At 33.9% G+C, this 27,916-nt stretch overlaps 1 protein-coding gene across 1 annotated transcript; it reads left to right on the plus strand.

Annotated features, from left to right (window-relative positions):
* Positions 1 to 314: 314 nt before the first annotated feature.
* Positions 315 to 27,916, plus strand: LOC111697600 (cytoskeleton-associated protein 5). Its single transcript, XM_023467653.1, has 53 exons — positions 315 to 423; positions 573 to 634; positions 719 to 787; positions 1,021 to 1,104; positions 1,745 to 1,828; positions 2,159 to 2,243; positions 2,623 to 2,666; positions 2,936 to 3,034; positions 3,407 to 3,538; positions 3,831 to 3,959; positions 4,313 to 4,516; positions 4,837 to 4,950; positions 5,053 to 5,169; positions 5,509 to 5,585; positions 6,065 to 6,197; positions 6,499 to 6,686; positions 6,868 to 6,923; positions 7,355 to 7,455; positions 7,705 to 7,794; positions 8,154 to 8,249; positions 9,703 to 9,871; positions 10,008 to 10,107; positions 10,380 to 10,542; positions 10,669 to 10,770; positions 11,070 to 11,237; positions 11,515 to 11,958; positions 12,016 to 12,096; positions 12,599 to 12,675; positions 12,931 to 13,013; positions 14,682 to 14,825; positions 14,981 to 15,102; positions 15,376 to 15,469; positions 15,730 to 15,917; positions 16,577 to 16,691; positions 16,890 to 16,940; positions 17,262 to 17,363; positions 17,600 to 17,677; positions 18,142 to 18,256; positions 18,334 to 18,400; positions 19,216 to 19,323; positions 19,797 to 19,858; positions 20,134 to 20,209; positions 21,041 to 21,126; positions 21,496 to 21,587; positions 21,793 to 21,848; positions 23,088 to 23,249; positions 23,544 to 23,637; positions 24,099 to 24,232; positions 24,682 to 24,726; positions 25,267 to 25,460; positions 26,038 to 26,159; positions 27,244 to 27,302; positions 27,563 to 27,916. The coding sequence occupies exons 1-53, from the start codon at positions 369 to 371 to the stop codon at positions 27,650 to 27,652; spliced, it is 5,862 nt and encodes a 1,953-aa protein (XP_023323421.1). The 5' UTR covers positions 315 to 368; the 3' UTR covers positions 27,653 to 27,916.

The raw sequence follows: 27,916 nt of genomic DNA on the forward strand, positions 1-27,916 counted from the left end.
TTCAGTTGTCTTGTCAGTCCTTATTGGATACAACCATACAGGCACAAGCCAAATATGTATGAAGATAATTGTGTATAGTGGAATATAGATGTTAACTGGAAGAAGTATATAATAATATTGTGTACAGTAGGATGAAGATGATGCTAACTGGAAGAAGTATATAATAATATTGTGTATAGTAGGATAAAGATGTTGTTAACTGGAAGAAGTATATAATAATATTGTGTATAGTAGGATAAAGATGTTGTTAACTGGAAGAAGTATATAATAATATTGTGTATAGTAGGATAAAGATGTTGTTAACTGGAAGAAGTATATAATAATATTGTGTATAGTGGGATGAAGATGATGTTAACTGGAAGAAGTATATGGGGGTTATCAAGAAGATGGTTACCGACAGTAATGCAGTGGCTCAGGAGAAAGGTACATTTTATAAGTTTTCCTCATTGATGCTCTGCACCCTGAGGGCGGTCTGGGGGTTCCATGTTGGGTTCCTTTTCAGATCTTATAATTATTTATTTATTTATTAAAAAACTGGATTTTTAAATGTTGTTTTTCTTCTTTAATTTTAGGTCTGGATTGTGTTCTTTTGTTTACTGAAAACTGTAAATCGGCCAATAAAGTAGTCGGAGAGGTAAAAAAAATACTGATCTTTTATGTGGGAAATATTTAGACATTCTTGCAAAAATGTTTTAAATCTGCTCAATTACTATTCTAGATAGTTGATGGATTGGTAACTAAGTGTGTCGCAGCTCCAAAGACTAAAACTAAAGAACTTTCAACACAGGTAAGTTTCCAAATAAAAATTGACAACAATGAATCCCCTCCCCCTCCCCTTTTCTACATAAGAAACATTTTAATTAGATTTTTATATATTTTTTTGGCGATTTAAATGAATTTTTTATCTCAATATTTCACTTGAAACTTTCCGTCCCATTAGAAATTTATTCCCCATACCCATGTTGTCTCTTCATTTGAAATGTATATTTTCTAAAAAAAAACAAATTATTTTAAATTTAGATTATTTTGATGTGTACTGAGATCGAAGCCCATGAGAAAGTGATAGAGGGACTTCTGGGTGGTCTTGCACAGAAAAATCCCAAGGTTTTATCCCGAATATCTCGACAAACTTTTTTTTATTAAATTCACCCAAAGAAATATAGACATTTTTAATATTATTGTAAAGCTAGGTTTAAATGCAAATTTTGCATATAAACATATTTTTCAAATTATATTTCTTCTTGGATTAGAAATAAACTTATGTTATTTGGTTTTTAAACAGCGGAATATATCTACAAGAATGTGTGATTTCTTAAATTTGTGTCAAATCTTCAAATCATTTTTGGAATTCGTCGTAAAATTGTTGTTGGGGTTGCGCCTCTGGTCTCTGGAGTCTGGAACTGTCGTTGTAATTTCAAGTGACCCTCCATTTTAAGAGGGCCATGTCTGCTACACTGATATTCTAAAAAATTTCATCTTGTCAGAAAAAATTGGAAAATTGTAGTTCTTTAAACCTAATTTTATACGCAAGTTTAGTCACTTTTATGAGAAACTACAATTGAACAAATTTTAGAAAAAAATGGACATCTCATTCATTCTAGATCAGAAAACGCCTTCAAGGGTTCTGTGACAAATCGGAAATGCTATCCTGTAAATGAAAAGTCACAAAAAATGTCGACCTGAGATAATTAATCATAAACTGTTCATCTATAATTTTGATTTATAAGCTTGTTTTATATTCTAGATTGTATCTGCGTGTGTTTACAATGTGACTGAGGTGCTGAAGGGGTTTGGAGCTAAGGTTATCAAAATATCTCCGCTTCTTAAGGTTAGTGTCAAACTGGTTGGTTGATGTTTGGATTGATTAATTGATGTATTTATGATTAGTGGACTGATTGATTGATTAATTGATGTATTTATGATTAGTGTATTGATGTATTGATTGATTGATTGATGTATTTATGATTAGTGTATTAATGTATTGATTGATTGACAAGCTGAGGAAACCATATTTTTTTTTAGAATTTCATTACGCGGTTCGAAAGAAAGAAAAGTAAAACCAAAAATAAACTGAAAAAAAATTATAAAGATTAGACTAAAACCCAGAATGCGGGTAGGAGTTGAACCTCCAACCCAATTATGATTTTATTTTATTCAGGCTGTAATACCCCTTCTGGATCATAGAGATAAGGATGTGAGAGAAGAAGGGAAGAAACTGATAATTGAATCCTACAGATGGATAGGTAACACATCTCACTTAATCATTATTTTATCAAATATTATTGGATCGTGCTCAGTTAAAAAATTGGGATTTTCGGAACTATTAGAAAACTTTAAAACGTTGAATCATTCAAAAAAAAAACTGTACAAGTTGCATGCAGAAAATAAAAGGTTCTTCGAGTATTTTAGCTTAATTTGACGTTTAAGCATAGAGATCATCCAATATGATATGGGACACTGTAAATCTGCTGACAATGAAAAGCTTATCAATTCTTTTAATCACGATATTCTTCACTTTTTAAAACACGACCTCTTTTATATTTAGTTCAGCATAAGCAAAAATGTGGCGCTTCGTGACAGGGATGGTGGATTGGGAAATGAATTTCAGTAACATTTATTTAGGTTCCCTGATGAAGTCTCAGCTAACTGGTGTTAAGCCTGTTCAGGTGATTACTTATTCAGTATCTGAATTTTTTAGTGTTATTTTAATTTTTTGGATTTACAGAAATGTTTTGGTTTTACAGCTTTTTTTAACGTTTGTTATATCTAAAAACACCAATTCTACAGCTTATTACCCTACCCTTTTGTTATGTTAATAGCTTGTCAGTGCATTTACTACAAACGTGTTTATTACAGATCAAACTCGTGTTTTACAATATTTGTTATTTTCAAGTTCTCTAATCTCACCAAGTTTAATGTATTCAATATATTCTAGATGACCGAGTTCGAGGCTGAGTTTGAGAAGGTAGAAGCCGGAGGTCGAGCTGCACCAACAAGATGGTTAAGGTCGGCTGGTCCTCCAAAACAGGAAAAGGTATTAAATCAAAATCGGCAGACGGAAGAAAATAAATTTAGCTTTTAAATCTATTTCAACCAACCATTTATCATAAATATTAAAAGAAATTTGGTTGTATAAACGAACTGCAAGTAAACTTTGGTTGATTTTTATCTGAATCCTATATTCAGAATATCTTTTCCTCATCCTGTTTATTTGTTACCCTGACTTCTATGACCGTCTTTATTATCCAAAGTGGGGGAGGGGCTTTAAGATAAAACTTAATTGATTGATTATTTTGTTGATTTATTAAATTGGTTGAATTATTGATTGATTGTGCTGTATACTGAAACCACATATTGTAATTAGTCTGTAACTTTTTACATAAATGTATCGCGTGTACTTGTTAAGGCGACTGAAGGCGGAGCTGATGAGGGAGATGGGGATGAGGAGGAGGATAGTCAAGACTCTGATCTAGATCCTTACGAGATGTTAGATCCTGTGGAAATTATCTCAAAACTACCAAAAAACTTCTTTGAACAGGTAAACTGAGTTATTTTACATTTTATTCAGAATTTCGCAATTTTATCTTCAAAGTGGTGCTAAGGATCCGGATTCGGAATATATCTTCAATTGTATTTCTAGATCAAGATCCGCAAATATATCCAGGATCCAGGAGATTAATTTTTCTCCCTTTATATTTAAATGTATATAGGGAGAAATGCGATGTATTTTGGATAGGTGGTGGCCGGGGGTATTGTTGGTAATTCGTTTTTTTGTTTTTAAAGATCTGTTAATTTTCTTTTTTTATTTCTAATATATTGATTTTATAAAGGTTGAAGAGAAGAAATGGCAGCTCCGGAAGGAGAGCCTTGATGCCCTCCTTCCCCTGACACAGAATCCTAAACTGCTTCCCGGAGATTACAATGATCTTGTGAAAGTTCTCAAAAAGTTTATCAATAAGGTAATTTCAAAGTTGGGTTTGACGTTTGACTTGATCTTGATCTGATTTGATCTGATTCATTCATTATTTGCTCCAATGAGAATACGACGCTACTTGGACAATATTTCAGGGGTGGATATTTTCTTTCGCCCCCCTTTTTTTCGGTAAAAATTTTGAAATCCAATGTTTTATTTTTACCATGATCTTTCAAAATTATCTCTCCCCTGGTCCCGTGGGGAGTTAATTTTTTAAATATACACCTGCTGAATATTTCTAATTTCTTGTTGGTAAAATTTTAATGTATTTACAATTTTTGTCGGATGAGATATTTTTGTTTCTAAGTTTGTTACACCGCCGTTAAACTGCGTATTCAGGACACCAACGTGATGCTGGTTGCCCTGGCTACCCAATGTTTGACTGGTCTGGTGAAGGGGTTGAGGGGGAGCTTCAAGAACCTGGCGAACAACGTGTTTTCCTCCCTTCTAGAGAAGTTTAAGGAGAAGAAGCTAAACGTGGTGACTGCGTTGAGGGAGTGTATAGACGCTATTTATCCAATACTTGGCATAGAAGCTATTCAGGTTCATTCAGATTAAGATTATCAACGACAATGCAACAAATATTTCAAATAAGCTGAAAATTAGTTAGATTTCACCTTAATTAGAGAATTTATACTTTTCATGTAAATCAAATAAAATTTGATTTGATTTGATTGCTTTGGCATTATTTAGGGATACTTATCGACGTAGAAGGGTTGGTCCCTACCTTACAAAGCGACCGATTGTCTTTTATTGATAAAAATTAAACCGTTTTTTTATGTATAAAATTAAAGATTAAATGTGTTTTTTATTTATTTGATAAGTGAACAATATCTGGCCAATAACAAAATTTTGATTTTTAGGAAGATGTGCTAGCAGCTTTAAAGCATAAAACTCCAGCAGTTAAATCTGAAACTGGTAGTTTTCTTGCTAGATGCTTCTCCCAGTGTCCTGCTCTTCTACTCACCAATAAAAAGGTTGGAACTAGGCTGTATTGGTGATGGCTTTTAGATCACAGGATTTAATTGTTTGATTGATTGCATCGGTTTTACATCTTTCACGTTAGATTTTCTTTTAAGGTTCTGAAAGGATATATCTCCGCCCTGCTTGAAACCCTGAATGAATCTGACCCTGGAGTTAGGGAATCAAGTGCTGAAGCACTCGGAGCTCTCGTTAAATTCATGGGAGAAGGAAAGGTAGAAGATTTTTCCCTCTCGTATGAAAAAATAAGCGTCGAAATGAATGTGTAAGTGTTTATGTGGTAAACCTTTCTCGGGCCAACCCGTAATGTATGTAACTTGCATAAAAAATGTGGCATTACTTTTTGGTAACCTAGAATAACTTACCACAAAGACATAGTAGGTCGTTTACTGTCAAGTATTCTTCTATTCTTAAAGTACCACGGACAACGCTGGGCACTTGAGCCAGGTTGTGAAGTTTTTTGATCCACCGAGTCCGTTTCCGTCAAAAGTTTGGCGGAATCCAGTACAAAACCTATTGTTCGGTTCTGTATTACATTATCCTGATGTCTGCAGGTGTTCCCCTTGATGCCGGACCTGGATAACCTCAAGCAGGAGAAGATAAAGGAGAAGGCGGAGAAGATAGAACTCAGGTTAACACAAGGGTGTGCCAATAGAAAATTCTAGTACTATACAGTGCACAAATATGAATTCTGTAATTCACAATCAACTCAGTTTCTTTGTGTAAAAACTTGTTCAGCTGTCTGTTTACATTCAATTTAATTAGGTTTATGCCGAGACAATGATTTAAAGTTTCGACATGACATGTTTTTTGATAAATATATTAAAATAATGAGTTAATTTACTCATCTCCGTTTAGTTTTTGTACGTGCAACCGTGCTGTAACTATAACTCTGGACTGCGTCTTAGACGTGGTACTACTGGGTTCAATTTTATGGGTTCACTGGGTTCACCCATCAAAACAGAGTTCATTGTGTATTACATAATTTGGTGTATTCTATTGTACAATTTTCCTATTGGCCTTACCCTACCTTAGCTAAACACGTAATTTAAGTATTTAGACCACCTTGATAATTTAAATTCTTTCTTGTATAATTCTTTATTTGTTCAGTGGAAAGAAAGTGAAAAGTGGGAAACCTGAACCTAAGGCTGAACCTAAGTCCGGAGCAAGGATTGTTAAACCTGAAGCTGGTAAACCTAAACCTGCACCGTCGAAACCTAGTGCAGCACCTGTAAACAAGAAGGTCAAGTTTTATTTTCTAACTGAAAGAGAGGGTAGATGATATTCCTAGATATGGATTATGGAGTTAAGAAAAAAAAATACGAGAGAAGATCTTTAGCTATCAAGATTTAGCCCTCTTTTTCATACTCAGTACTCAAAAAAAATATTTATTTTAAACAAGCTTAACAATTTGTTGCGTTCCGCGCTGACTTTCATAACAAAATTGGTAAAAATCATCCTAGGATTTAGATTTTAAAAGATCCAGTTTATACTCTTTTGAATCTTAAAGATCTTAATTGTTGAATTTATCCCCGATTGTTTAGGTTGTTAAGGCGGGTGGTGCCAAGGGTCCAGGAGGGGTAAAGAAGACAGGTAAAGGTCCCCCAGGTCCTCCTAGTGCAGGAGTTGCCTCGGAGTCGGATATAAGTGCTGAGGAGGTGGAAGCACGGGCAGAGGAGTTAATCCCGGCGGATCTATTATCTGGTCTAGGTGACATGAACTGGAAAAACAGGTTTTTTTTAAGATTTACATTTTATCTTATACTCATTGCCCATTGCTCAATCAGAGCCTAATAATGAATATTGTATGGATGTCTGCGAGCGCTCACCCGATGGCAGACNGGGGGGGGGGGGGGGTTGCTATCAAACCATATGAATAAACAGCTACTATTTTTAACATAATTGAATATTTAGATTGGCTGCTATGGAAACTTTCAAGTCAAGATTATCAAGTGCCGATAATCTTCCAGGTATTCAGAGATATATGAAGGGGAAATACTGTAATTTGCGTGTGTGTGTGAGGGGGGGATGGGGGGGGTTGAGCATCAAATTGTAAAAAAATCAACAAAGATTTTACTCCTTACAATTTTCGGGGTTAAATAGGTTTGTAAGTTAATTTTTACTGATTCCCGTCGTCGATAAAGCACTTGACTAGTCAGTCACTCCATATTTTAATTTTGTTGTGTTTAAAATTTACCATCTATCTAAATAATAATTCTAACTTCAATACGGTTTGTAAAGTTGCATCTCTTCCGGCCCTTAAAAGAGAAATGTTTTCCCGACGCAAAAAAATTAAAATAAGAAGCATAATTTATTATTTTGTGTTTGAGGATTGCTTGCTGTGAAACTATTTTGTCGGAAACCAGGGTTAAAGGATAATAATTAGAATATTATATTTGAGGTTTGCTTGCTGTAAAACTATTGTGTCGGAAACCAGGGTTAAAGGATAACAACTTCCAAGTTCTTGGTCTACGACTCAGTGCTTTATCTCAAGTAGCGCAGGTAATCAATCTAATCTTATGTACAGTTTATTTATAATTTTTAGATATGGGGCATAAATAATTTTTTATTCATTAAGTTATTCATTAAGAAACATGAATGGCTAGCGTATAAAACAATAAAAAAACTTAACTTTAAAAGCGCAAATATGGAAAATTTTCAACAAGAAAAAAGGCTTAAACACCAAGAATTAAAAAAGGAATTGAGCCTTTGATCTGAGTAATGAATTATCAACAGTAGATAAATATTTAGAAATGTAGTTGGAGTCAGCAGTGCTGGGATACTGTGTTCCCCGATATTGTAGAGAAACTCTCAGATAAGAAGAATATTGAAGCCTGCAAGGTAAAAAAAAATTTTCTTCGCAAATAATAAACCTTTATAGATCAAAGCATTTATGCCGGGGATCATCGAGGGAGAAATCATTGACAAAACACCACATGAAAGGATTTTATTTTATTTTATTTTGACCCATTATCTGCAAGTAATACCACTTTTCTAATTGCAATATTTACACACATGATATCTGACACAAATAGTATCTTAGTCATCTGCCACCTATAGTATCCAAGTTCATGACATTTTCCACTAATTTGAAGTTTTAAAACTGCAATAAAATCATTAGTAGAACCCAAGCACTTTCATACTAATCTGAATTTAATTACTTTTAATCAATTAAATTTAAAATGTAAAACCTTTTTTAGGTCACCTTATTTGATATTGCTGAATCCTGTAGTTTTAACTTTGTATTTACTGGAGTACTGGAGGGAGCATTCGCACAGAAGAATCCAGTTGTCAAGGTAGGAATACATGTCTGGCTGGAACTATTTTAGCAAAAATGTCTATTCCTTCTTGCACTTCCAAACATTTATACTACCCAATATATTCAATTCAATGATAAAAATTCTTTCAGGGAAATCATTAGGGAGGTAGATTTTTCAATCTTATCAAAACATGTTGATGTGCATTTCTTAACAATTTATTATTTTAAAATTTTAAATTTCATAATTTAGATAAAGTTAATAAAAAAAAATTCTAATTTTATTTTTCTTCTTGTCATCATTTCTTTTTTTTTACTTCTGTTAACTGTCCTTGGTTCTAATAATTTTGAAGAGAAAAAAAATTTGGTCGAAACCAGTATTTTTTAAACACTCACTAAGGTTGAATGATATGTTATAGTGTGTTCTAGTTTTGGCTGACTCAGCAAATTTATTTTGTTAACCTAGGAATATCTGACCTTGCACAGTTGATCATGCTGTTTTACGATCAGGCGGGTGGTTTTAAAGGGGGGCCAGGTGGAAAAAAAGGTTTCAGAAATTGTTGCTTTGAGTTATATGTTCAAATCCTGGTCATGCCTATTAGTCAAAGATGGTGCCCCACAACATTCGTCCACTAAAAAAGGAGTTGGACATTTTGAGGAGTTAGGAAGGGAGGGTATCAAGGGACTCCCTTAAAGGAAGGAACCCTGTTTTTCTCCAGGATTTATACTCTTTCCGAGTTCTGCGGCATTATAGGTTACCCATTGGAGTTGCACCGCATGTATATAAATGGGGAGTGGCTGCTATTGTACTTGAGAATATGACCTCGTCTACGACAATCTTTTCCTCGCAGTTGGCAGAATATGAACCGGTATCATAGTGCATGTTGCACAATCTATCAGGATTCTACTTTCTCTGTTTCCATTTTCCTTTTTTCTGGCAAAAGGGAGGGGGAAGAGAAGCATAGAGAGATCCTTCCCTCTCTGCACCATTATTTTCTTTTCTTTTTCCAAGTAGGGTGTACTGTACTGCCAAGTTTTGTTCCAGACAGGGTTCTGCTCAGCCGCGTGAAACTAAGAGTGCTGTAGGCAGAACCTGACTGCAACTGCATGTTGATGTGTATAAACCAAAAGATACTTCATAAAAATCTTTCCTGAACGCTTCATCTCTATATCTAATGGGCACTTATAAACTAGAGGATATAACCACCGTGGAATTATGGAAGAGGAACTAATTTAATCCGTAAATCTGCCTAAGATGGTCTCGATTCATTGTACACGGTCCATATTTTAGAAATTAAATTTGTTTTTAATTAAGGCTGAAAACAAATTTTCGTCCCAAATATTTTCTTTTTCTTTAATTTGTTCAATTTTACCAAATGGAACGTTTTAAACCGCCGACAATAGTGATTTTTTAAGAAGAACATTAGCCTGCTTTTTTTGGTGCAAGTAAAGGATGTTCTCTAAATCTAATCTTATGCTTAATATATTCCTAGGCCGAGGCCCTGAACTGGGCTGGAGAAGGAATAAAACTGTTTGGGTTCGGTGGACTGCAGTCTAAAGCTGCATTAGAGGCGATCAAAAAGGGACTTGGAGAAACCAATCCTGCAGTTAGAACTGCATCTATTGGATTAATAGGTAGGGGTTCACTGATGAAAGATTTTTATTTTATTATAAAATAATTCCTTCCCCCTTAAATAATTTTTCTTGACAGCAATCTTGTAGATATTCATTTTGAGGTTCTATTTCCGAGTTTTGGAAAATAATCTGCCGGACCCAAATTTTTAACATTGATCTACACTGGAGGATGAGAAGCCTGCAGTACTGCAGCAGATAGATGCAGAGTGTAATAAATATGCAGGAGAATCATTACCTATACCTACACGAGGGAAGGTGGTCAGGTAGAGAGTAAGCATTGTAGACTATTGAATTGTTCTTCCAATGTTACTTTACAGGACTAGGAGCATAATTTTATAATTTTTGCCATGTGCGGTTCACAACGGTACCTATTAAACCTTTATCTGATATATATTTTTGTTTTCATCTTGAAACCTATTGAATTCTGAAAATGTTCTCCAAAATTTTTACAGATTCAAACAATGTTAAAACAATTTGAGATTTGATTATTTAATATTTAGATCTAGTGATTTATATTTGATGTCCTCTACTCAAGGTCTAGTGGTGAAGATGAAGGGGAGGATGAGGATGAGGTTGAGACTGTAGTAGAGGATCTGGTTCCTAGGAAGAATATATCCGGAGAACTAAATGATCAGCTCCTGGAGAATATAAAGGATAAGAACTGGAAGATAAGGAAGGAAGGATTAGATAAACTCAAGGAAAGGATATATTCATGATCAAGTCTAGTCCACACAAACTCATTGCTCTCATTTTAGGCTTCTTCTCTTAATTGGGAAAAATAGAAATTAAATTACAAATAGTTCATGAATATTTCTTACTTAAAGGATATAATAAACTCAGCTAAGTTTATCACCAATGATCTGGGTGGTCTACCTCCTGTACTCTGCTCTAGAACTATAGATACTAACAAGATACTGGCTACACAGGTTATATATAGTCTAGATGGTCTAGACCTCCTGTACTCTGCTCTAGAATTACAGATACTAACAAGATACTGGCTACACAGGTATATATATAGTCTAGATGGTCTAGACCTCCTGTACTCTGCTCTAGAACAACAGAAACAAACAAGATACTGGCTAAGCAGGTTTATATGATCTAGGTGGTCTCGACCTCGTTACTTTTCAACTTTTTTATTCCGGGTTTGGAGGTTCCTAGTGGTTTGTTTCTTGGTACTTCCTATTTTATTTATGTGTATTATAAATAAAAAAGCAATCTTATTCAGGCACTTGATCTTGTTGGTGAGCTAGCCCTAGCTATGGGTCCTCAGACTAGAACCCAGATCCCCCAGCTAGTTCCTGCTGTACTAGCTGCACTAGCTGATAGCAAGAATACTGTGAGAGCAGCAGCTATTGCTACTCTTAATATCTTCATTAAAGAAACATCGTTAAAGGCAGGATTCAGTTCTTCATGTATATTATATACACATTTCCATTTTTTATTGATCCATCCTCAGATCTTCAGAAAGAGTTTTTTAGTCCCTTTTCAGTACATAATATATATCACAATCTTTTCATTCTCTTTTGTCTAGCAATTGAATTTTCAATATGCCAGCATTGCTTTACATGTTTATATCTGAATTGATGGGGATTAGGCCTTTTTGTTAAATACATTATGTAGCTTATAATAAACGAAAAACTTTTAATGAAAACTGAATGTTTGAACTGTAGGACATACTTGTTAACGAGATTATTAGCTCTGCATTGATCAAGGGGAACCCCAACACCAAACAGGAGCTCTTCAACTGGCTGAAGGAGTCTATGGGAGAGGGGAAAGGATTGAATAAGGACGAGCTGGTTGCCTGCCTCCCCACCCTCTACACTAGTATAGAGGATCGGGCAGCCGAGGTTAGAAAATCAGCTCAGGAGGCCGTCCTCCCATTCATGAAGCATCTTGGCTACGATACAATGCGTAAAGAGGCGGATAAGCTGAGTGCTGTTTCTAAGAATACCGTGATGCCTATTCTAGAGAAGTCGAGAGCGGAACTACCCGCCCCAACCATCTCTTCCAAGCCTAGGCCGGTGGTTACTCGAGATGATTCTGTAGAGACAGCCAGGGATAAACAAGAAGAGAAAAATTCAAATAAACCTGAACAAAAATCCACCAAACCTCAAGTAAGTTAAAAATGTTATGAAAAATTTGAAATTTTTATTATAAAACATTGAATTTAGATGAAGTCCCGACTAGGATTGAATAAACCAACTGCACCGAAGAAAGGAGCAGAAGAGATGGATTCGTCTCCACTCTATCAGGTTTGAAGTTAAAGGGAGTGTTCGCGAAAGATGAAAGGGGGTATAGGCTCAATGCGATAAAAAAAAGCGCTTTTAATCGCTACTAATCTTTCTTCTATCTGTTGTGTCTATAAGGAGAAAATTGTTAAAGACGTCTCATACCGAATAACTTAGCGGCCATACAAATTGAGAAAATTGCAACATACGACTTAGACCGTAAAAAAATCAATTTTATTTGAAACAAATCATTTAGATATTACAACCTATTGTCATCGATTATCTTTCGCCACATTTAAGATTAGAAAAATTTTGTGAAAATCATCCATTCAACATTTTTGAAATCAAGATCAGTCCCATAAAACAAATCACGAAACAATTCTTTTATTATATATTTAAAATGAAAATGTTCTAATATTATTTACTTGAAAATAACTTAAATAATAAATTATTTCAGTAAGAATTAAAGTATATGATAATACAATGCAGTCGACACATTATTTAATTTAAATTATCAATATTTCAGGCGAATAAGTTGAAAAGTTCGAGATTCCGTGATGAATCTAAACTTAAAACTCTCAAGTGGAATTTTGCTACACCGAGGTTAGTTTTATAATCGTGTGGATTTATTTCATATATTTGTCTGAGTTTCTGTTTGGGGTTAAATATAAATATTTGACAAAATCTGGCAGATTATATCAAATATACTTTTAACTCAGAAATTGAGAAATTCAGAAAATACCAAATATAATTTATTTTCCTCAAAAAAATTTGTTGACATTCTCGCGCGCAAAAAAAAGATATTTTTGAGAAGAGAACGATTTTTCAATTTGATTAAAATACATTAATATATTGTAGACAAGAGTTTGTTGATCAGCTGAAGGATCAGATCACTGCTGCAGGATTTAATAAATCTCTCTTCGGAATGATGTTTCACGCCGGTAACGATTTTACTAAAGATAATAACAAAAATAATTATAGATCTGAAAAAGTTTCCAGCATCCCTAATGAAAAAAGTGGATATTCTTTCCGTATATTATCTTTATAAACGTATATTTGTCTTGAATGTTTGCTTGTATCCAATAATCGTTGAAACGGCTAAACCGATTAGACCTAAATTCTTGCGTGACTATAAACGGTTCCAGGCAAGATTTATGGCCGGCCAGAATTGATAAGGTGGGGGGGTGGGGAGGGGCACAAAACCTATTACTCTCCGGAAAATTTAAACAGTGTTTAAACATAACTTAGTCGTAGAACGCTGATTTTTTGCATGTGAACTCAAAATTATGTTTTTTAGTGCGCTTATCGGTGGAAAATATTACTTTTTTCGCATTTTTGCAATCTTGACAACATGAAATGAACTTGAATTTTCTTCAAGATGATTTCAAACATGTCATGTCTGGATAATTTGCACAAAAAGCCTTCAATCCCCGCTCGCGGGCATTTTTAAAGATATTTGAGATTATTGATTTTTCAATTTTGGTGATATTCTAAACACATGTAGCATGCGATAAATGAATTTACAGGTAAATTGTGACGAGGAATTCATTTCTGTGGTCAAAACAGATATTGGAGCGTTCTGATCAGCGCGTTATTAGCCAGAAAATGCATTATGGGTCACACATTTTCCATGTCGTATGTCTATAATTAGATGATTAGGCACGGGGATTCTATTTCTTTGGTTAAAAATGTAGTTTGAGCACTCTGATCGGCGCGCTAGTAACCAGCTATTCCATTTTGGGTCATCTAACCACATATTTTTCGAGTTGTATGCCAATTTTAAGGTTATTACATTTTCGATGTCAAATTAAATATTGGAGCATTCTGACCATTGAGTTAGTAGCCAGCTGTTACCTTATGGGTCAACTTATCACAGATTTGCATGTTGTGTATTAATTTATAGGTAATTGGGCACCAGGAATTTATTTCTAAGGTCAATATGAATATTGGGACTTTCTGGCCGGCGCGCATATATCCAGCTGTTAAGTGGAATTCATTTAAAAGGTCAAAATAGACATTGAAGTGTTCTGACCGGCATGGTAGTAGCAAGTTGTTATATTATGGGTCATCTTACCACATTAGGCAACTAGACTCAAGGATTGAATTGTTTATGCTAACAAATTATGTTTGATTATTGTGATTGGCGTGCTGCTGGCAAGAAGGCAGTTTTGGGGTCAACTTATCATACATTGATAACCAGAAAACTGGTATAGGAACACGGCTATTGAAGTTATGCCTTTAAATATTGCAATGAACATGAGACACAAACAGACCCTATTGACTTAACAAGGGATTTATTAAGTTACTAGTATCACTATTTGTTTAATAACAACATCAAATGGACCAAATTATTGCTATAATGTCGACTTCCTATTCCACGGTTTTCTGGTTATTACTGTAGTTATTCATGTTGTATGTCATTTTATAGGTGATTCGACCTGGGGAATTTATTCCTGTTCTCAAGACTTGGTTTTACCCCTTTTAACTTTTAAAAAATAAATTGATTGAAAGCTGTTCTTAAAGCCTAGAATCCGAGTAAATACCTTGCAGTACTTGCAAATCAAGTTCTTGATCTTTCAGAGTATTAACTAGTTCATATACTTTTTCAGATTTCAAACAGCACTTGAAAGCTATTGAGATGCTGTCTGAACATTGTGGGACGGATATTGATGGATTAATATCAAACCTGGATCTACTGCTCAAATGGATGACCCTGAGATTCTTTGAAACCAATCCGAGTGTGAATATTAAAGGTGCAGTATTTTGCCATCTAGCATATTCTTAGTTAAATTCTGGAGTACCTTAATTTACTATAATTTTCTATGGGTAGGTCTATTCGGAGTACTTATAATCTATATATTCTATGTTAAGGTCTGGAGTACCTATAATCTATATATTCTATGTTAAGGTCTGGAGTACCTATGTCAGGTGTTTGGAGTATTGGCTGAGTATGAAGAAGGATATATGCTTCATGAACTAGAGGCCAGTGCCTTCCTTCCTTACCTTATCAACAAAATGGGAGATCCCAAGGTATACTTTTTATGTTCCAGTCATATATTTATGATTTGATACGATTTGACTTGATTTGATTTGATTTGACTTGACTTGACTTGACTTGACTTGACTTGACTTGACTTGACTTGACTTGACTTGACAAGAAGTATCAAGATCCGTCAAATCCGCTACAAAAAGTGACTAACCATAAAATTTGCCACAAAAAATATCTTAGTCCAAAAGATCTGCCACAAGGTCAAGTGAGTAAAAATAATATAAAATTATTATTTTATTACTATTATTATTTAGGACCAGATACGTAGCTGCTGCCGAACTATTCTAAATCTAACCTGTAACCTATACCCAGCATCTAAACTTTTCCCACATTTAATGAACGGTTTAGGTAATTATTTTCTCAACAGTTTCAGAAAAATATATAGTCTTTGGAAGGGGAATTCTTTTATTTAGCCTAATTTAGTATTGTAAGATGAAAACCCTTTTTATCTGGTTTCTCAGAAATTGGCATGAATCTACATATTTGATGAATAATGAATGTATGTTCTGTTGAAATGTTCTTATTAAAACGTGTAGAGTTGTGAGCATTGAGCAATTTTCACCCCTTATAAGTTTTAATATTTACTTCAACAAAATACTGTAATATAGGGACAAAGAATGCCAAGCAGAGAGCTGAATGCCTGGAGGAGCTAGGAACACATATCCGCAAACAAGGAGTGTCTGTAGCAGGGGCACAACCTCCTGTAGCACTAAAGGAGATTGCTAAACAGATTGCTGATCGTGATACTGGAGTTAGAAACGCAGCTCTCAATGCTGTCACAGAGGCGTATTTCAAGGTTAGTTTACCTTAGGGTGTGTACTGTGTATAGTACATGGTTTATTTTTTATATGTTTATTTGATAGGATTTGTATTTGTAGAGGCTCACAGTTTTTAGTTTGTTTTGCTTTTATTAGTTGTTAACATGCATGTAATATTGGCAAAATCAAGAAAAAGGATTTCAAAAGTAGGTTGGATGATAGAAAAATAGGTTAAAGATAAGAGAAATCTTTCCAAATGTGAAGAAATAAAAATTTATCTATTATTTTAAAATTGTATATTTTATTGTTAGTTTTACTGTGTTTTGAACAATGCAGTAAAATTGTGTAACGTGAATTTTAGGATGTAATGTATAGGGAATACATTATTCAGACATCTACATTGTAATTAAAATATCATATTGTATTCAGATATTAAATACTGCTGTAACCAGAAATACCAGGGGCTTATAGTCTTCATTGAATTATTATTTAGTTACTTAAATAGAAAATAACTTTTATCACGTGATTGTTAGCAGAATATATTATAGTTCACATTAAGAGACGAAAAGCAACCCCACTCGTTGAGCAACCCGAAAATGTTGTCAAAACTGGGAGAGCTTACACATTTTTTTCTCATGGATAATCATTCTATTTTTAAGCTCTTTTTATCACCGTTTATCTTTAGAACTGTGTTTAGGAAGGGGAGAAGCTATACAAGATGATCGGTAATATCCCTGAGAAGGATCTGGCCATGCTGGAGGAAAGAATTAAGAGATCCTGTAAATCTCGTCCTCAAGAACCCGAACCTATAGGAACGTTATAAGTTCAGATTTAAAAAAAAAATTTAACTGGATCTATAAGTTAATGTTCCAGGCTGCTGAAACCCCAATGTTAACTGAGGAATTGAAACTACAAACTGAAATTTAGAAGCTGATCTCAAATCACCAAATTTCTGAATTATTATTTGATTATCATTTGTTATCTAAAATTCTGATTTTAACGCTGTAAAGGTCAACCTTCAGATCCACAAAGGAAACCCAGTAAACTGCAGATTAAAACAGGTAAGACAAGGGGAATAAATTTAATATCTATGTATTCGACCCTTCCCCCTCCCCCCCTTACCTTTTTCAAATATATGAACCGGGTAGGGGGGAGGGGGGGGGGTAGAGTGCCACTGAAGAAAAAAATTCCCAGATGTGCTACATATTTTCAAGGAAGCATTAGGGGAAAGCAAGCTCAATTACGAAATTTTAGCATTTTAAAATAACTTTCATAAATGGCCCAGCCATTATACTGTTTTTCCGCCATTTTTGGCCTTCTTTAACCTTTTTAAACCATTCTCGGCTAAATAGGGTTTAAGAACTTATAAGATGTTTTTGTAGGGATGCGTCCTCCGTCTGCTCCTAGTGCTGGTATGGGTCGAGAGGGAGAATCTGATATCAAACTTAGACTACAGCAAGCTAGAGCTACTAGTGCTGCACCAGGTTATACAAATACTTTGGTTATAAACTTAACTTACAAGCCTGTCCAGTGCCCATGACATGAAACTTAGTGATGATGTAAGATTCAAACCATCAAAAAGCAGATAACAAATTTAAATACGATTTTCTTATCAAAAATGTTATTCGGTTCCTACAATTAACATACAATAGCCATAGGACTGACAAAGGTGTAATTCAGTTTTCTTAGTATATTTCAGATCGAACATGATTTTTTGTAGGAGCGAGACCTGTATCTGGAGTTTTCTCTCTAGATCTGGAGAAAATAGAAGGGAGATCAGAACGTATATCAGATACAGGTAACCCTACCACTTACTACCTATCTCCTAGTACCTTCTTCCTACTTCTTTTGGAATGCTTTTTCAAGAAAACACCCCGTACACAACTTGGATGATATAATGAACTGTGTTTAGGTCCTAAACTTGGTGAACACAACCTGGATGATATAAAGAACTGTGTTTAGGTCCTAAACTTGTTGAACACAGCCTGGATTATGCAATGAACTGTGTTTAGGTCCTAAACTTGTTGAACATAACCTGGATTATGCAATGAACTGTGTTTAGGTCCTAAACTTGTTGAACACAGCCTGGATGATATAATGAACTGCGGTTAGGTCTTAAACTTTTTGAACATAACCTGGATTATGCAGTGAACTGTGTTTAGGTCCTAAACTTGTTGAACACAGCCTGGATGATATAATGAACTGTGTTTAGGTCCTAAACTTTTTGAACATAACCTGGATGATGCATTGAACTGTGTTTAGGTCCTAAACTTGTTGAACACAACCTGGATGATATAATGAACTGTGCACCTGTGATGTTACCTATAACTAGGACTGGAATGCAAAGAATGATGAGCCCTGAAAACAATTTAGCCAGGTTCAACTATTCTTCTGAAATATTTATTTTTATTTTTATACTCTCAGTATTTGATAATATATGATGTAATATTTAAGATGTAATCAAGAAGCCCACCAGGCGGTTACTGCTATTATTGCTCAGATCTTTAATCCTGACATTCAGGTAATTAATCTTCTTTTTCATCAAGTTTCAATTTTTTATACAGGGGTACCCACTAAGGATGAGACTTCGGAGACGTTTTTCCGGAATTTGTTTAGTCAGTTTTCTTGCATTCAGGATTATTTGTGTGCTTGTGTGCTTAAAATTTAGTTAAACGTCAAAATACTCAATTGAATGAAGAAATTTAAAAATCAAACTACCAATCGTCATATTTTTAGAGTTTTGGGTCGTCTTTACAGTCTCATCCTTTGTTGGTAACCTTATACAACCGAGAAAAACTCTACTTAACACTTAAAGTTTTGCTCAGAATTAATATGAAAACTCATAAGATGATTCCATGTTCAATCAGATGCTAACCTTCTACGATCCGTGGCTTAGTGAGTAGCGTCGCTAACAGTTCTGAGGGCGGGGGTTCAACCCCTCGTTCCAAGATTGCAACTAAAATTGCAATCTAGCAATTAACATCTTTCTTTCGCCCAGCATTTATACCGATGGTATTAAACTACAGTCGTTTTTTGATGTCAAAACGTTGAATGACATAACATGAAAACCTGCCAACACTTAAATAGGTCAGGGTGATGTAATAATTGAGTAGGTTCGATGAAGTATGCGGGTCCACTAGACAGTTGTAAATAAACTTCTCATGTGTGTGAACCTCATCCAATTCAGTTGGTGGCCAAAAACACTTATTTCCATGTCTATATACGAATATCACTGGCTAAAACAACCAACAACATCTAAAAATGGTGCTTGTTCTGGAATTAAATAATATAATATAAGCCGAAAAGAGAGAAAATATTAACTGAATTTTTCTACAGGTTTCCGTGAATGCTCTGGGTGAGATAGATGAGCTGCTCAAACATGAAACTAAAGCTGAACTGATAGAACCTTGTATTGATCATCTTTTCTCCACATGTGCTATGCAGGTGAGGGATTTAGAGTTTAACTATTGTGGAGCCAGGAGTTCTTTGTTCTGTAAAATTACTGTTCTTTTCAAAATTTGATTTTTTCAAATTTAAATTTTTTATATGCAGAAATCTCTATGAATTTCTATTTTAGAGTTTTTCTAGAAATTAAACTCATAGACCGTTATGCAAGGGGACATTATACTCTACAAAGACCCCAGAACTTGTCTTCTCTCAATAAAAACGATAACTATAAAAAAAGACGAAAAAGAGAAAATAAAGTCTCGTGATAGCTAGACTATAATGCTGTTATATGAAACCTAGTTTCTTCACTTGATCTATTTTCATTTGATTTGAAACCAAACATTTTTCTAAAAGTAAACATTACACAATACACAACCTTAAGAACATTTCATAAAGCAGAAATGAAAACTGTAAAAGAATTCTATATTACATTTGTTGTTAAAAAATATTGAACACGACCTATATTGCAGTATCGTTATGTGGTGGACTCTAAGATGAATGATAGTTTGAGTAACGAAAAAGACATTTTGAGGTATGTAAAAAGAAATACTATTTTTTGTATTTTTTTGTTAATATGGATGTTGTACATATAAACATTTTAATGAAAAGTTTTTATTCATTTTGACACCAAAAAGTTAGAAAATATCTATGAACCATTAAGTATCGAAAAGAATTTTTGTAACCGAAAATTGACTTAGAGTTCAATACTGCAGTTGATAACTTTGGATTATTTGAAGAATTGCTTTTAAATTGTTGTCTCTGATCTGGATAATATTATTTATATTTCCACCATTTCTAATATTTTAGACAACTTCAGTTTTTAACTATGGTGTTGATGTCTGTATATGGATTAAGAGAACAAGTGAAGAAAGCCAGTATGCAGGTAACAAGAAGTAGATAAATTCATGTTCAAAATATTAAGTTCTAGAAACTTTAATTGGTTAAAGTTCAAAAGTGTCATTAAAGGGACTGTAGACTTAATTTCTGGTGACCCTTCAACGGTAGAGTGGCTTGTCCGATTTACAGTGCTCTTTATACCCTTGTTTCATCAAGATATCCACACTTTACTAGCTTAAAATTGGTTGTCTCCGGGGAACCATGTGTTACGTCATTTGCACTGAGTGGGCAGTGAGCAGTGTACACTGTAAACTAAAAATTCCTGGCACTCTGTTTACAGCTGGATAAAGATATATCCGTCGTCGATTATCAGTTTAAAGGATTAAAGTGAACCATTGTGAATTCGATGTGCTACGCTATAAAATCTGGGTCATTCGAAGTTTCGTATACACTATACAGTAAGTGATGGGACATAACTTGGTTCGTTTTTTTAAATTAACAGTTTTTGAACTCGTGGAAAAGTTTCCACAAAAGTCTGAGAAGTTTTACAAATTTTAAAAGGGTTTTTTCTTTTTTCTTACACTTCGACCTTGAGAGGAAATCTATGCCAAGAAAATGAGCCAAAAACTATTGTTTTAAAACGATCTTTTCCCTTATATTTTCTCTTATTATAAAAATATTGCAAAGTTTAATATAAGCAACCTAGTACAGTATTAATGTGGTGTCTTTTAAAGTTCAAACCCTCGAAAACAAAGTAAGTTATGTCCCATTACTATGTACAGTCCCTTGAAGGTTTCACAATGGCACAATGACAGAATTTTTTAATGCGTAATTTCCACGTTATTTTCGTATTTTTACTTATAATTATAAATTGTAGGTTCTACATGATTTGATGCATATGATAATATCGATTCTACTTGAACCAGCAACTGGAAACCTACCTGAAGGAGGTCAACTTGTCAGGTATAAATAGAACTCTTTATATCATTAATATGGGATATTGCTAGCTAAAATCTTGTTAAACATTATTAAAAGGACTGGTATTATGACTTTATGTGAGCATCCATTTTAAGGGGGGTATGTACAATTCACAGGATGTGGAAGACATACATTGTTTACTAGCTTGAAAAGTTTTCACTTAGATCGTTATTGTAGCAGAGTTGCAAATTACTTCTTAGGAGACACACAATTGAGAATACTAATTTATTTTTGAATTATTATGTCCAATGATCTGCACAGTTTGAATAGTTTAATTCGATTCGGTTTGTTTACTGATTGTTTTGTTTAAAAGGTTATAAATATGAACACATTTTTAACTCTCTCATTTTTTAGAGCTATGAATGTACTCACTGTGAAGATTGTTGATAGATCTGATCCAACCTGTGTATTTGTAGCACTTATCAAACTACTTCATGGAAGTGTAGGTAAGTGTAGATACACGTGTATTTGTAGCACTTCTTAAACTACTTCATGGAAGTGTAGGTAGGTGTAGATACATGTGTATTTGTAGCACTTCTCACACTACTTCATGGAAGTGGAGGTAGGTAGATACACGTGTATTTGTAGCACTTAATGCTTAATGGAATCATGAAAGTATAGCATGAATGTATTAAAATATTTCATTTTTAGGAAATGCCCAGATGAGCGAAAAGTATGGTGGTCTTGTGATGAAATGTATTTGGAAAGTTAGTATTGGCATACATACTTAACAAATACAATTACTATTATTATTACGGTAACACAGTTACACACTTCAGTTATATTTACAAATAAGATTACTAATACAAGTACTACTATTATAACAGTTACACGATTATACTTAAAAATAAAATAACTAATACAAATACTATTATAATTACAGTTACACAGATATACAACTTAAAAATACCATTATCATTACAGCAACCAATACCAATTGCCAATTACATATTACCATTACCATTACTTTAACCATTACAATTGCAATTACAATGTACATTACAATATACATAACCATTTCATAAATACAAAAAAATTACATTTATCTACTTTATAATTTACAATTGTATTTACTTTAAGTTTTAACATTAAACAAACGTACAAGGAGATTATTCTGTCAGGGGTGTTTATTTTTAGAATTATGATATGGGGGGGGGGGGGGGGGATAATTTAATATTTAAAGGCATCTGGTTTTTGTTTTGTTTTTGGATACTAGAATTATTTTCCCATAAAAATCATGTATTTTCCTCAAATCAGCTTTTAAACCCTTAACTTCTGGGGTTGGGGGGATTGATTTTTCGAGAAAATATACACCCCTGTATTCTAATCGTTATGAAATCACTCTCTATCCTGCTATCCTATCTTAGATGAAAAAATTTGGACAAAAATTTAATATTTATTTGTTTTTTTTTTCTTTTAGTTTCCGACGAAGTTTCTAAACTTTTAAGTAATGTTACTTTCATATTTAATGATGGTAATAAAACCTCATAAAATATGCAATATATCGTATTTTGAAAAATTATACAAATGTCCTCTGATCTGTGAGTTCTAATCATAAAATATTCTCAAATAAGATTAAATCATTGAGAGAACACTGTACACTGTACACTGTGAGTTCAAATCACGAAATATTCTCAAATAAGATTAAATCATTGAGAGAACACTGTACACTGTACACTGTGAGTTCAAATCATGAAATATTCTCAAATAAGATTAAAACATTGAGAGAACACTGTACATAGTCATAGACAGTGTTTAGGATCCATTACTTTGTAATACGGATTAACTTTTTTTAAATCGAAATTTTTCCTAGTTTTCTAAAAAATTTTATGTTGAAGCTCAATCAGTTATGAGATATTCTTTCTGTAAACCAGATCCAGGGAGCAAAAAACAATTTTAATAATTGAGAAGAAAAAAATATTGACAGTAAAAATGAACCATTTTAGTGTATCCGAGCAATTCCAACCTGGTTACCAACCCTGGATGTAGGAAGCCTGATGTTGACTGTTCACGAGTTCTTGAAGGTGTTCCCCTCCTCCTACTGGAAAACTGTTGCTGAAGATACTCCGCTTAGAACTATCAAAACTTTACTTCATACTTTGGCCAAGGTAATATTTGTACAGAAGGAGGCTGTAGTCTGATTTCTAATTATCTAAGGTTGACCGTAATTGTTATTGTTATTTTTTTTTATGAGATTTAAAATTTGGGTTTATTGATGATTGTTCCAAACCACATCAAAAAAAGGGAACATACATATATTTTCCGGTTCTAACGATACAAAAATCATCAAAATCATCGAATAAAAGCAACAAAAAAAAATGCCAGGGAGGATCGATTAAGTGGTCACATCTTTTAATACTTAACAATCCTTATATGATACGTAAATAATGTTTATTGTTTAGGTGCTAGGAGAGGATTTATTGACCTGTATGGGAAGAATACAGGATCCGAACTCAAGTGAACTTGTTCCGTTTATCCGCAAAATGGTTTCTACCGGTAGGAAAACACATTCTTATAAGGGATTAGTCAGTTTTTCTGGAAAAATACACTTTACCAACATGTTTAAAACAAAGTAAGGAAAACAACAAATTATCCAATATCTTTGTGCAACCTTTGCTTGACAAATAAACTAATTTTTTGTTCACAGTTCTTTTACTCTACACATTTCTGCCAGGTTTAGATATTAGCAGATTTCTAGAAAACTAGTTGAAAATATCATGGATTCACTATGTTTTTTTTTGCCGATTTTTCTGTTTAAATTTATTGCCTTTTCAGAAATAATAAATGAAGTCTTAATTCCGGTTAAAATTGTGCTATATTGTTCGTTCAGAAACCTTCCCTGAGGTCATTTTAGTTGCAACATAGATGTTGGGTTCGATCGGTTCAGTCGTGTTGAGGTTTATCGGTCACAGACAAGCCAAATATATATACAAACCAGATAATTAAATATTCGGTAGTTGGCTCTGAAGGAGGTGTTGGTGAGACGAAGAACCCAGAATCTGCTCGGAAACGGATTCCTCGCTTCTCTAAGTCTGATCACGAGGCGCTAGCTGAAATATTCAAGAAGATCGGACAGAAGGAACTAAGCAAGGTGAACCTACTTTTCTAGTTCACATTTTCCTACAGTGGAACCCATAAAACTGGGGAAAAAACGACACTTAACTAATATTGTGTGTATTTGATTTAGTTACAAAGCGCTAAGTTTTACCTCAACTTGAAATATAAGTCTCTGTACAGTTTACACTGCACAATTGCTGGTTTTATTTTGTTTATTCGACTATATTTTAAAATCACATTTTGTTAGGTTGGTTTACAATAGCTGTATTTATGCCAATTCAATGTTTAACATTAACATTTTGTTAGGTTGGTTTACAATAGCTGTATTTATGCCACTTCAATGTTTAACATTAACATTTTGTTAGGTTGGTTTACAATAGCTGTATTTATGCCACTTCAATGTTTAACATTAACATTTTGTTAGGTTGGTTTACAATAGCTGTATTTATGCCACTTCAATGTTTAACATTAACCTTTTGTTAGGTTGGTTTACAAGAGCTGTACAACTTTAAACAGGAGAACCCACAGGAATAAATCCATTCTAATTAAACAACTAAATCATGTCGTTAAATATTAATTAACTTAATTCTTAAGAATATTTAATAAATACTTAATCATAATTTAAAGCGGCTAATGTTATGTTTGCTTAAACTCAAAAACTATTTTAACTATTAATAATAACCTACCTGTGTCTGAATTTAATGAATTTAAACCGCGTTTCAAATTATTCCAAAACCGGTTTCAATTGAGCGCCGGCTTAAATCTTTAATAATTGATTACAAATTTAAATGGAATCAACCATAGTTGAGCCACGGCTTAAATTCATTAAATTCGGACACTAGATTCTTAATTTGTTCTTGGTCAAACTATATTATTAAAGGTTTATGAAGAACCCTTGCGGTAATTGATATTTTAACTTTTTGTGACTTTCGGATCCGGAAATAAACTATGATCTAACAGGACTTGACAGTTAACCCCCAGGCTGTCAACTATTAATTTAATTGAATTCTGATCGGATAATGTTTTTACTTGGTGTTGAATTTATCTGAATGTTTTATCGTGGAACAGGCGGACCTGGAACCATTCCTTGCTAAATCCAGCCAGTACTTCAGGGAGTACATTGAGCGGGGGCTGAGGAGTGTAGAACAAGGAGGGGGTGGAGTACCTGCTACTACAGCTGGAGGTCGGAGCAGTGTATTGGTAGACAGTAATACCACAACCGGTCAACCAACTCACCTCGTCTATCTAGAGCGATTGAAAAGGTATTTAAATTATTCTTAATTCTCAAAATAAATTGTTTAAAATAATATAATTCTTCAATTAGAACTATTTTTTTCAATCTTTGTTATATTTCCACGATGACTTTATTAGTCTTGGCTTCTTCTGTTATTTGTTAATTAAAATTCCTGGTAATGGGTACAACGTTAGCATAGTTGTTAAAGTTGACTATAGTGACATTGTAATTGATTTCACAGGGATATTTCTATTTATTTATGATTCTAGTAGGGCATCAAGCTCAATAAGGAAAGTTGGAATCCGAGGTCAAATATCGCCACTTCGACAATTGGTATTTCCTCCTTATGGATTTACAGACCCAAAATTTACTATCGATCTGATGCATAGTTGAGCAAGAATGTATGTAATTCTTATAGGGCTTAGTGCAGTGCAGCCTACGCAAAAAGTTTGTCGAGTTGTCATTTTTTCTTATTATAATAATGGGCTTTTTTAGACATCCTAATCAGAATGTGCTGTATAGAAAAGTGAATATTTAATTAGATGTATTATGTATATAGCTTGTACTTGTCTCACTTGCTTTTGATTAAAATATGATAAATGAAGGTTGCGAGCTGCTGGGGGTTTGCAAACCCATGACCAGGAAAACAGAGAGACACGAGAGAACATGGAAACTATGGAAACTAAGACCGGACATACAACCAACTCCAGTAGTGGATATTCATCAGGTAGGTTTCACAAATCATGCAACACCCTGAAAACAGTTTTGCAAACACAAATCGGCACGTTATAAGATGCTATGATGTACGACCTACTGCCGTTAGAGCTGTTGAATATATAGAACAATTGCTCAAGTTATGTAAACTCATGCTTCCATTTGTGATAGTTTAAATATTAAATAAGAATTAATTTAAAATTGCCACTGAAGGAGAGAAGTGTTCATTTGAACAAATTTTTGCATAAATTCAGCCATTAAATATTGAAATTGTGACAAAAAATCTAACGTAGGCAAGGGGTGTGCAAAAATTTGAGCTTTCATTGGTTTGAGGGAAAAAATTAAGAAAGGGGGAAGGGAAGGGGAAAAGAAAGAAGGGGGAAGAGGGAAGGAAAACGTGGCAAGAGGGAAAAAAGGGCTAAAGTAAAGGGAAAAGGGGCAAGAGGGAAGGGAAAAGTGGCATAATGGAAGGGAAAAACCACACAAAAAAAATTTAAAAACAGCATCAGAAATGAAGTTGACCTTTTTAGGGCACCAAAACGCTCCTTCAGTCTACTAAAATCCAAAAAGTTTCTTTGCGATTAAAGGGTAAAACGACAAAGGGTCAAAATTGAAAAAAAAATTTTTGATGTATTATTTCAGGGCTAGGTTTGGTAAAGACAATTTCTGGACCGAGCGCTGCGGCTTATAGGACAGACTAGGGGGCCGTGCACTGCGGCTTTTAGTTCAAATGAACATAAAACATAACTTAAAAATATGTATTGTTTCAGGGTTAGGTTAAGACAATTTCTGGGCTGAGCGCTGCGGCTAGGACAGGCTAAGGGGCCGCCGAGCGCTGCGGCCACTATTTCTAATGAACATATAAATAGTTTGAAATTAACCGAAAATAGACATAATGAAATTTTGCCCCTTTGTCGCAATTTTTGACCCTATTTCGTTTTACCCTTTGTCGCGTTTTTGTCCCTTTGTCGTATGACCCTCGGTCGTTTTACCCTATGTCGTTTGACCCTTTGACATTTGACCCTAGGTCATTTGACCCTATGTCGGTGAATCTTAAAAACAGTTTGATCAGACCAAATATATTTTTGTATCTTTAGGTATCTCCAGTGCTTACAGTAGAAGAGAACGATTTTCATCAACTGAGAATAATTATCAGGTAATACCAATATTTCAAGACCTTTTTAGGGGGGGGGGCTAAAAAAACTGGAACTTTTTAAATTATATTTCTCGCCCTAATTATTTATTTTCTCACAAAAATAAGATTATTTTATAAAATTCCTAACAAATATAACATTTTCTAGGGAAGGAGAAATAATTTTAGCAAATCTAAACTTCATGATGAAAGTTCATCCAAATTTTAAGATCAAATTTTTGTAAACATTTAAATTTTTTTTACAAAATGTTTTCTTATTTTAGAGTGAGAGTACAGGTGCGCGAAGCAGTGAGGCCCCGAACGTTGATGAAATAAGAAAACGTCTCGCTAAGATCAAACAAGCCGCGTTCTAGCGTTCTAACGTTTTAACGCATTTGCGTTTTAAACGCTATCTATCCATCATTTTGTAAAAGCTTCCTATATTCATTTTGAGTTTAATCAAAATATTCAGATTTAATTACAGTTTTTTAATAGTATAACACTTCTCTAACTAGAGAAAAGTAAAGTTATTCGTTGGAAGTTTATTAATCAATAACCATACGTATTAATCGGCATTTAAGTTAGGATTTTAACAATTTAACCATTTATTAATCTAAAAATAAAAAGTATTGAAGTTA

This window comes from Eurytemora carolleeae, unplaced genomic scaffold, assembly GCF_000591075.1.
Source record: "Eurytemora carolleeae unplaced genomic scaffold, Eaff_2.0 scaffold182, whole genome shotgun sequence".
Taxonomy (NCBI): domain Eukaryota; kingdom Metazoa; phylum Arthropoda; class Copepoda; order Calanoida; family Temoridae; genus Eurytemora; species Eurytemora carolleeae.

Coding starts and splice junctions, on each gene's coding strand:
- LOC111697600 (XM_023467653.1), top strand. CDS start 369: ATGGGGGTTATCAAGAAGATGGTTACCGACAGTAATGCAGTGGCTCAG. Junction 1,105..1,744: donor TTGCACAGAAAAATCCCAAG/GTTTTATCCCGA, acceptor TTTATATTCTAG/ATTGTATCTGCGTGTGTTTA. Junction 4,951..5,052: donor TTCTACTCACCAATAAAAAG/GTTGGAACTAGG, acceptor TTTTCTTTTAAG/GTTCTGAAAGGATATATCTC.